This window comes from Strix aluco, chromosome 4 (genome assembly GCF_031877795.1).
Source record: "Strix aluco isolate bStrAlu1 chromosome 4, bStrAlu1.hap1, whole genome shotgun sequence".
In the NCBI taxonomy this organism is placed as follows: domain Eukaryota; kingdom Metazoa; phylum Chordata; class Aves; order Strigiformes; family Strigidae; genus Strix; species Strix aluco.
Window position 1 is genome coordinate 121,678,120 of NC_133934.1, and position 11,002 is coordinate 121,689,121.

At 42.2% G+C, this 11,002-nt stretch overlaps 1 protein-coding gene across 2 annotated transcripts; it reads left to right on the top strand.

Moving 5' to 3' along the window:
- The first annotated feature begins 986 nt into the window (after nucleotides 1-986).
- Nucleotides 987-10,300, top strand: C4H14orf180 (chromosome 4 C14orf180 homolog). Of its 2 annotated transcripts, none has more exons than XM_074825268.1 (4): nucleotides 987-1,212; nucleotides 3,560-3,683; nucleotides 5,593-5,619; nucleotides 8,366-10,300. In XM_074825268.1, exons 1-4 carry the CDS (start codon nucleotides 1,159-1,161, stop codon nucleotides 8,563-8,565), a joined length of 405 nt encoding a protein of 134 aa, XP_074681369.1. In that variant the 5' UTR covers nucleotides 987-1,158; the 3' UTR covers nucleotides 8,566-10,300. The 2 variants fall into 2 exon arrangements, with proteins under 2 accessions (XP_074681369.1, XP_074681368.1); XM_074825267.1 differs by having other exon boundaries at nucleotides 993-1,212; nucleotides 8,363-10,300.
- Nucleotides 10,301-11,002: the final 702 nt, after the last annotated feature.

Genomic DNA, 11,002 nt, shown 5'->3' on the forward strand with positions numbered 1-11,002 from the left:
GACCCCGCATCAGCCACAGGTGCTTCCCCAGCTTGTGCTGGCTCAATTTTCCCTGAGGAAGGATCCCAACGCTTCCCATGTTCTCACCCATCTCTAAACTCCTGAAAGGAAGGTTAAAACAGCGAAGCCCACCGAGCTGCTATGCCCTCTAGTTCCTAGTGCCAATGTAAGCATCTTGCAACCCTCGCTCCACTGGGTAGGTGCAAAACAGGGCCCAGTCTGAGCATGCCATGGGACAATCCATCCAACCACCTGGAAAATAACACAAAAGTGGAGTACTTTAGACATGTCACAGCTAATAAATAACTCCGAGAAAAGAACAACAAAAAAAGCTCAAGCTTGTGCTTGTAGACACAGTAAACCACCATAATTCAGCAGTCATGGCAGGTATTTCTGACTGGAAATTGTATATTTGATGATGACCAGCCTTCAGCATTTGACAAGGGGCTGTTAAAGCTTCTTGAACAGTAAATCACCTCTTTTCCTATCAATAATCTTATTATAATATCTGTAGAAATGTCTAATATTAAAATCCCATTTTATTACTATAATAATGGATCTAATTTGTAAAACATATAAAGTGAGGCCATAACTGTACTGGAGGGAGATATATGTGGTCCCACTACATCTATATCATTTCCCGATGGCTTTACTCACATATTTTGAATGGGAGAAGGATTAAAAGCAATCCAACTTGAAAGATTTTTGAGATTGGGAATGGCTTCTGGAAAGGAGATCAACATGATCATGGAAACGCAGCAATCAATTTGGAAAGAACATCTTTGACTTCATGTTTACGCATATAAATATGTAGGTGTTTATCTGTGATTTGCTCCATTCAGGTCCTTTCCAGTTGCCAGGAAAGCCCTGCTTTCCCACTGCACAATCAGTATTATCACTATGTGCTATTTTTGGCTACCGAGTACATTTCAAGTAACGTCATCCTTCCCAAGCCAACACTGGTATGAAGGGCGGAAACTCTTCTTTCCACTCCTCTGTTATTTGCTGCAGCTCCCATCTGCTCGGTGGCACTGCCTGCTCAGTCCTTGCTGCAGAGGGATCTCCAGACGCTTTCCCCTGGTCCTTCTCATTTTCTTGAGCAAGTGGCTTTCCAACTGAAGCTTCGTGTGGGAGGCTTCATGTTGGCATGCAGATTACATGTCCCAGATATGTCCAGCCCCACCTTCTGATCCTAGTACAAAGGAGCTGCCGGTAAGTAATCTCTTGGTGGGCGATAGAGTCCTTGTGTCCAATGCCTGGAGCTTTTAAAAATTGGGTTGTTTTTAAGGGCATATAATTTCCCAACTAGCACTTTAGTAGGTTTCCAGCTCTTGTGACAGTATGTTAACACCAGGTTTGTGTCTGAGGGGAGAATGCATCATTTATTCTGACACTGTGTATCTTGATCTCCATAAGTTATTAAAGTCTAGTAAATATTGTAAATACCACTTCCTTTTTAAGGTCTTTCTTGGCTAGGTGCTACCCAAACAGCTAGCTGTTTAATGTTTTTCTCTTCTGGTGTGATGTTGCTGTTAAGTATTTGGAAAAGCTCATATGGACGAAAGCCGCACTTGGAGTTATAAATCTTTTCAAATATAAGGTTCAGTTTCCTTGGCTGTGCCACGGGACGAGCCCTTCTATCTAAAGCTATAGCCACCTCTAGTCTGAGCTGGGCAGTGTCTCCCTAAACCGGTTTCATTTTACACAGAATAATTAAATATTCATTATGCCAGAAAGTGTGTGTGTGTGTGTGGCTATAGCAGAATGATTAGGGTACTCACCTGGTAGATGAGTGACCCTGTTCCCAGTGACTGCTCCAATGAATATTTAAGCATTTCATATTAAGTATTCATTGGAGCAAGGATAGGAGCAGACTTCTCCCACCCCCAAGGGAGCACCCAAACACCAGGTTGTAAAGTCATTCTTTCGTTCTTTCTTTAGCTCAATGAATATTTAATTACTCAAGGCCAAACAACACAGCTTCAGTGGCAGAGACTGAGATTCCCTGCTCCCATGTGTGCACCATAGCTCTGATGATGAGGGCATGCGTATAAGAGATGTGGGTTCATATTCCTTTGGACTTAGGAAGAAGTTGAATCCAGGTTTTCCATACCCTGGATGGGTCTTCCAGATTCTGAGCAGCTCAATAAAAAACACAGATCTCAAACATACACTGTCCCCAGTCATGAGACAGAGGTGATATGGATGCTTGTATGACCTCAAGATCAGACAAAGCATCCTTATCAGTGATAAGTTAAACTGAAATCTGGTTTATAAATCTCTCAGGAGAAGATATCAAAGCTGAAGATGTTCCTCACGGCATGGCAGTTCCTGCTGACTATGTTATGTGCCTTTCTGAGATTATTCAGAGTGTGATGCATAAGAAAATCTATTTATCCTCTGTACTCTGGGGTCTGACACCTCCAGACTGTAGTTAATGGGACTTAATCCTGCTTCTGCAGCCCAAAGAGTGGGTGTGTGGGGAAAACATCCAAAGAGAAAAGGTGTAGGGCAAGGGTATTTGAGTCTAAAAATGGGCAAAAGTAACAGGCATTGAGGAGTAGAAAGATTAAAGCAGGAAGAAAAACATGAAGAAGGAACGTGCAGTCACTGAGTGGGGAAATGACACAAAAAAAAAAAAAAAGGAGCAGGGACAGTGACCAGAAGCAAACAAACCATCTAAGAAATAATATCCTTTACCCAGCAGAGGAACAGAGGGAAGGGAGACAAAGGGGTAGAGAAGATTACTTCGATCTTAAAGTAAAAATAAAATGTGGAGACTCTCTGCCACCCACTTAGGTCTTTGAAAGTAGAAAATTTGCCATCTGCTCTCCACTTCCAGAGGACAGTGGGTGTCTCTGAACTGAGATGCTTTGGATTCACTTTGAGGAGTTGACTATGGGAGCATTCCTAAGCAGAAGGACCTATTGCTATTATTGCAGCTCTGTTTCTTGTCATTTGGCAGAATCCATAGCAATTTGAGTCCGTTATCAAAGGCTGAGTGTGGTTTCCAAACAAAAACCAGAGCAACAACATAATAGTGATATCGAAATGAAAACAAATTACCTTCTCATAGCCATCAGGATAGTGTCCAAACCCAAGACTACTGCATAGTCTCAGCTGTTGAAATGGCAACACTGCATTCAGAATGGAGATGCTTAGCTCAGAACATTTCAAAGGTGCTCCCAATGATATGGTTCATATATTTCATATCACATTTATGTCTGTCTACCCCAGGGCTGTTAAGCAGCCACCCTCAGTAACTGCTCACTCCAATTTAGAGAAATCCTTTCTTAACACTCTGCTATCCGTTACTTTAACCAAAACTTTCCCTGAGAAGACAACTTTAGAGTACTGAAGATCTATGTAAATGGAGGAATATCCACATTGTGTTGCTATAAATATTACAGTGGTCTGACTATAAATGTCAAAACAGGTGTCTTTCATATCATGTCCTTCGAAGGACATAGTAACCTAGCCACAAAATCTCAAAGATTCACCCAGATGCATTACTCCAGTTTGAATGGCCATGTGTTTTGTGTTTTGATCAACTCTTTAGACAGGTGACAGTAGCTATCCTCCTTCAATACTGAGGAAAAGGCCACCTGTGGACCAAGCTGTGGGGGAAAAGCGGAAAGCAGAGAGAAGGGTTCGATTTCGTGAGCCAGAAGTCATTGAACATGGTACGCTCAAGCTATTAAGCCTTTTGGCATTACCTTTCTAGCTTTTAACATCCACCCTGTCTGTCCACATCAGTTTCCCCCTCTGATAATGTTATTTGTGTGTTTGAGCTCAGCATGGAGCAGAGGACAGACAATTTTTGCTCTGTGCTCTGCAGAATTGTGTCTGGTCCATTTGCCTGCCTGCCTGCCTGCCTTGGGAGAATTCTGTGATTCTGTGAAGACAGGTTCCTGCATCACATTAGAGCAGCCTCAGGGCTGTTCTCATGGTGAACTCCTGAGTCAGCCCCCACAGATGTATGTAGACGATGGGTTTGGCTGAGCCCCAGGCCTATCCCAAAACAATGCTTCCACTCATAGAAAAGGATCTCAGACCAAATTTAAACAGGCTTATGTCATTCTGAGTAACTAGGATGTAATGGTGGGGAGGGAGCCAACCCTTTCATGTTTCTGAGCAGCATGCATGCCATGAGACACAACAGTAAAGGTCTGAGCCTAGCTGGCCCACTGGGGTAAAAAGCAGCCGGATGTGACCATTTCTGCCAATGAGGGCACCCAAGGAATGATACAGCTAACATAACCTCTGGTCTTTCATTCATGAACTTAAAATAACAGTTTGCAGGTAGGTCAACTGGGAGTGACCTTAAGCAGAGGTCTAGCACAAAGATCCAGTTTGCACTTCTGCACGTGCTATAAACAGTTCACAGCCAGAGAAGAACTGTTGTTTCATTCTGACTTTCTCAAACTGACTCAACTAAAAATAATTGTATTTATTGGTAGGGAATTAAAATTGTATGGTTTTGATACATCAGTCAGTGAAAACACAGGTGACAGAATAGTAACATTTCTATGTCAGCCACCTGTTTGGACTGCTACTCAGCTTCTCAAAACCAGGCTTGGCATCTGCTGATGTGTCTAGAAACAGATCTCTCATTGGTTTTGCAATATGTTGCTTGTGGCACCTCCTAATGCAGGATGGAAAAGCTGTTTCTTGATAAGGTTGTTGACATGGCCTGGGCTTTCCAATCAAAACTGAACTCCTGGGAAGATTCAGTGAGTCAGCCCGAAGTTCTTCAAAGTGCATCTGACTGCTCAAGAGCAGGATTTGGATGAGAGCTAATACCTCCTTCAGCTCCCTGCCAGAGTCCATGTCCCACATCAGCGCTGGTAATCCTGCAGTCAGTCCAGCCCAGGGGGACCATCTCCCACTGGCTCTGAATTCAGCACAGCCATGCTTGAGCTCCAGGGAGCTGCAAGGATGGAGAAGACTCTGACTCTCTTCGATGAAGACATGAAAAATGTCCCAACCCATAATTAGCATTCTGTGTTGCAAACAGCCTGTGATTTAGATGATTTGCTGTTTGTCCAGACAACATTATTAACATAGAGGTTGGTAAGATGAAGGTTGTTGGCACCACCGAAATTTTTCCATTCTCTGGATTTTTCATCTTGGATTGTTTCTGGGCCCCAGCTGCAAAGCAAAGGCAGTTCCAGGATATTGTTGTATGAAAGTTATATCTGACAGTGGGCTTTGCTTTCTTAACTTTCATTCTTCTCTCAGCCTGCTGGTCTATCTCCTTTCCATTTCTAGAAACGATGTGGAATAGGGAGGTCTTTTTTGCAAAAGCTGACTCCTGACCTCCCTGTAACAGCAGCAATCTCTGTCTCTGAACTCCCCCCATACAATAATTTTTTATCACTTCCTTGAAGTGCATCTACATCTGCATGTTTGCATGGAGTGGGTAGGTCCTCATCTGACATAAATCTGTACAGCCAAAAGCAGTGTAAGAGGTGGTTCAGCAACTATAAGGTGACAGGCAATTTCAGAGACACCGCTTGGTGCTTGCTTTCTTATTCATCTGCTGCAGAGGCCTTTCCAGGCATGTAAGAACATTTTCATTCTGTTTTCTAGCCATTTCCTGCTGTGACTACGTAGTGGGTAAGTTGAAGTTTCACATTATAACTGTGAGCCATCCATGGCACTAACCTGGGTTTGCTTTGTGGCTGCTGGGATGCACTGTGCAAATATATCTTCCATGTACAACGCATTTCATACTGTCAGTGGTTGTTGCTTTTTCTTCTCAGCATATGAAGCACAAGGTGTTGATGAGGTCTGGTGCAGTATTTTAAACAAGACATCTAGTAAGACAAATAGTGGAAACAAAAATGAAATCCCTGAAGCTATTTTTAATTTAAATATAATTAATATATTTTATGGCAATAGAATAGGCACAGGTTTTTCACTAAGATATGCAGGGAAAGCACCCCAAGCAAAACAATAGTTCTCCCCGCTGACTTTCATGTGTGGGGAAGAGACAATTCATTTATATGCTGGCAGCAGGGTAGAAATAATAAAAATAATCTGTTTTTTCTTTTTGTGTTTGCAAGGATGTTTGAGGCCAGCCAGCCCCACAGACCCTCAAGCAAATGTATGTATCTGGATGTTCTTATGGTGGGGATCATTTCTAGAGGTCCTGGCCAACATCCAGCCCCTGCTGTATACAAGACAGTAAGGGGAGAGGGGAACATATATACGTGTACGTATACACAGAACCATAGTTTTGGGAGGCCAAATGCCTCCCAAGCAAATGTCCCTATATCCCCTAGCTGTTGCTATTGCCCAGAAAGAGGGGTTGTATGCTCATGCCAATGGCAGCATCAGCTAAGGCAATTACGGGGCTAGGAACAAGGTACTCTAGGCAGGAAAGAGCCAGGTGGAAAAGGAAAGACCAAATATCCATCAGCTGACAGTGGAAGTGTGCGTCCAAGGCAGGAACTGAACCAAAATCTCCTGTATCCCAGTCCAGTGTTTTGCTCAGATAAACTGCCTTTTTCTTAGACTGGGCACGTGGCTAGGGCTGTGTGCTGTTCCAACAAGCAAACTAACAAATTTAAGCATTAATATTCTATTTGTATTCTAGAAAAGAGCAAACTTACATTTAAGCACATAATTGTAGTGATATGCTGAACCTGTTGTGAGCATAGCTCATTACTATTTTGTGGGTGGGATTATTCTTCCACATTATTTTTTTTCTGTTCCTGGACTGATCATACTCCCTAACTGAGAGGCTATAAGGAAAAGCCAAGTTTTCGTTTGAGATCACCCAGAAATTTCAGATGAAAGTAACTGTCACAAGATTGAAAAAGGTTATAAGCACTTCATAGAAAAGAGCTGATGTGAAAAACAGTTTAGCTTTCACAGAAGAGATTCACTGTTACCAGGCCTCATGCTTTGAAAGGCAGGTAGTCACCCAATTGAGAACTGTATCATGTGGTGTGGGAGATCACACAAGGGAAATACCAACTTCCAAATCACAAATCACTGCAAAAGCAGAAAGTGGTGAGTAATTCCCTGGCTAAATACCTTCATATAAACCATTCATAGAAAAATGCCAAATAAACAAATTTATAAAAATTGAAGTCTGCTCATGGGTAATTTACAAACAGAAGGACTAAATTCAAATGAATAAATTATTTGCTGCAAATAATTCACTCAGATCTATTATGGGACATTGATTTGGTTTCTGGTTAGCTATAAAATGACTGCCTATTAACATTTTAGCTTTTCCCCATACACTTTTTGATACATTATTATGTGTTTCTTGCTTGGTTTTATGACTTTTACCTTCCTCTCTGTACATCTGTATGACAGTTTAATTGACTGGTGTGTATTCCAGGGCTCATAGTAGAAGCTAATTTAAATATGTTACAGCTAATGTTGGCCCTTTACCCATAATAATACACACCACATTTTTATCTCCTTATTGATTATGTGCATATGGCAGGAAAATAGCTGCACACTACGAGTTTTTATCCAGGCATGAATTTGGTTTTAAACTGCATGTTTAATAGTCAAAGTGCTTTATAAAATAATACCAACTGTGCAATGACCATGCAGCCAAACAGAGCAGCCAGATCTGAATCAGACTGGATCCCCAAGGCCCATGGATGGCTACACATGTGCAAGGGCTGGGGTATCAATGTCAGCAAGCTAAATGTAGCCCATTGATTTCCACATGTGTACTGGGCCTGACCTATGACACTTTAAACATGAACTTTATTTTAAAGGCAAGAAAAATGTTTCCAGTGTCCCTCTACTTAGAAGCAAGTGCAAAGGATGTTCCAGTGTAATTAGCACACCTAGCACTTAGAGGGAGGTTAAACCTGCCGGGGCTTTCTAGATATGCTTCTTGGTTAATTGAGCCATGTTTTGGCTTTTACTGTAATTAACAGGAGCCCCAAACAAGCTGAGTTACCAGGGAAAAGGACAGAAACCTAGATCTTCTCTTTTATGGAACTTTTGAGTATTAAATGATAAGATGAGGTAGCTTAATATTCTCCTAGTATTTAACTTAACATTTAGTGTAAAAGTATAAAAAATAATTGCTGGAGGAAAACTTGAGATCATGCATTAGCTATGGTAATCCTGTTCTTCTTGTATATAATTAAACTCTTTAAATGCTCCATTAGATGAGATATTTTATACTCACCACTCTCCATCAGGAGGTGTGACTCACTATCACTTAACTGATGCCTACGGAAGTACTCACAACCAGAGCCCTGTGTAACCTGCTGTTCCCAGAAAGGTGGGACAAAGGCATCAGCAGGGGATCAAATTTGGGAAGTGTTTGAGATGACACTAAAATAATGCTGCTTTCTTTTTTCTCCTCATCACCATTCAGTAGATGACAGGTCATCATCTGGATTGCCTGTGCTCCTGTGGCTCTCATTTTGTGCAGTGCTGATCCTAGCTGTGAGTCTCTACTACACCAGCATGAAGCAAGATGTCGAAGTCCTGGAGGAATTTCAATCCCGACTTGTTATCTTCTTTCTTCAGATAAGACATGTTGCTCAGAAATGCTGGACTTGGTTTATGAGGCAGTAGCGATGTCCTCCAGCCTGACAGACATCTCAGAGCACTGCTAACCAGCACATGGCAGCGCAAAGCTCCCAGTCCACTCCAGTCACATGCAGGGAACACATGAACATTCACCTCGAAGAGCAAGAAAACTACCCCTGTTATGCACTGTCCAGCAGCCACTTGTTCTCCTTTCTTTTTTCTTCTTTGTTTTTTTTTTTCACATTAGTGGGTGGTCATACTAGCACTTTGAGGTCCCACCAAACTCATGCTCCATCATTCTAAACAGCAAACAAGTATTTGAATTTTGTCCTCCAAAGAGCTTATAAACTGATATGTGGAGCAGAAGTAGAGAGATAAATACATTGATCTGTGCAGGCAGAAGCAAGCTCTGAAGAAAGGTTTCCTGAGTCTCAGGTCAAGGCTTTAAATACTAAACCATCTTTCTCCTCAAGTTTCCTAAGAGCTATTCTGCAAAAGTTGAAGTAAAGCTGAGCTATTGCACAAACACTGCTCTGGTGGCCAAAGGCTTGGCAAGCTGCTATATGTATACACCTGAAATTATTATTAGTAACATCTCAGCAGATGGCTTTCTTGTTTGCCTTCATGTATTTTTTTCCTCCATGGGCAAAAGCTGTTTCTTAATGTTTCACTTGACTCCCAGGTGTGAAAAAGAACTCGAAAACTCATTTAAACAGTAAGTTGTTTATTTGTCTAACATAACAAATAGTAGCATTGAATCCCAGGCTAAGGTATCAAATCAGTAGTTTAATCCTCTGGGTTTGGTTCAGTGCATAAACCCCATGAGCTGAGCTTACAAGATTTATGACAGTGTTTGTATTCAGTCAGAGATTATGCTTTTATGCCTGGGTGTTCAAGGCCTTATATAATGGTAATATGGACTGTTTACAAAGGCATGGGAGACTAAGTCTCTTTATCCCTTCATTGCCCCACCATAGTATGCACCTTTCTGAAGGGAATCATTTTAATGGACACCATGCAATAAATACTGAATGGTGCTCTGGGTGTCTGAGAGGAGAACAAGTGAGTACAAGCTTATGAGCTTCAACTGTGTTTTCTTCCTAGACCAAGCCAGCACAACCAGCTTTTTTAGGCCTTAGATTCTTGTCAGAGAGCACCTGATGTGTGCTTGGGTTTATTTGGTATGATAAGATTGACATCAAAACCTGTAAGAGCTGGAGAAAAGGAAAAAGAAAAAAAAAAAAAAAAAAAAAGAGAAAGAAAACACTGCAGAGAAGATGGAATACATGCCTGCAAGACCTTGGCTTGAATTCCCCTGCCATTGCAACCCACCAAAAAGAAAAATGGTGCTTTAATTGTTTTTTTTTTAAAAAGCAGGCCATACCTCTCTGCTCCAACAACTTTATTCCATACAGCCCAAGGACTTCAGCCAGGCAGAGGATAAAAAGAAACACAACATGCAGCCTTGTCTCAAGAGAAGAGTAGGCAGCAACATGATTGAGAACGAGTCAAAAAAATTGCAGTCCAAGACAGAAAGAAGTGACTTCAGTGGCTGTTGCCATGCTCCTCCTAAGATGTCAAAGGCCACAGCAATTGCATTCAACACACTGCCAGTCTGGGAAGAGGAGGTTGCTTCAGGAGGAGTGTTTAGCTCAGGGGGTCTTTGTGCAAACTGCTCGGGTACCCCAGCTCAGAGGGTAAGTTTCACCACTGCTTCCCTTCCCTCTCCCCCATCTCAGCCCTGCTCTTTAGGTAATAAAGAAGAAAGGTTTTAAACTTGTGTGCTGACGAATCGCTGATGAAAATGTTTGGATTGGTATCTGCATGGGGCAAGGGGGTCATTGCAACTTCTGTTTGCATTTTTTAATGTTTATGACCTTTTTAATGTTCATGTTGAAACTCTTTGGCAAATCAGTGGCATTCCTTTTTTGGCTCTGGACTGACATGTCCTCACAGCACATAGCAACTAGTCCCTTCAAAACAGGAGCCTTTTTTGAAGGAATGGTTCCCTCACTGCAAGTCATGACACATTGTAACAGGAAAGCAAAGCCTGACCTGACAACAACTGAGCAAGCTCAAGAGCAAGAGTGGTAGAGTGAACCCTTCCACTATGTTAGAAACCTGGTTTCAGTAACTTTAAAACAAGCCAAATGGTTAAGGGAAAACAGGAAGTCCTCTTAGGACTGTGAGGGAAAATGTGGAGGCAGTCTGAAGTCCATATGTGTGCTCACCTCCCTGCACAGTTCCCTAGGAGATGGGCACGGGGCCACCTTTCCACCAGGTCTGCTTCAAACAGAAAATGGCCATGTTCTCCTTGCTGGGTCCCAACTTTATCGGTGTAGGTGAGAACGGCTGTCGTATCTGGGCTGTCAGGGAAATTAAGCAGAGGAACGGCTATTCTTGGCTTCTGCCTAGGCTCTGGTTGGGACAGTTTTGGACATGGGCAAAGGCAGCAATGTTGTCTGTTGAGGTCTCGCAATGG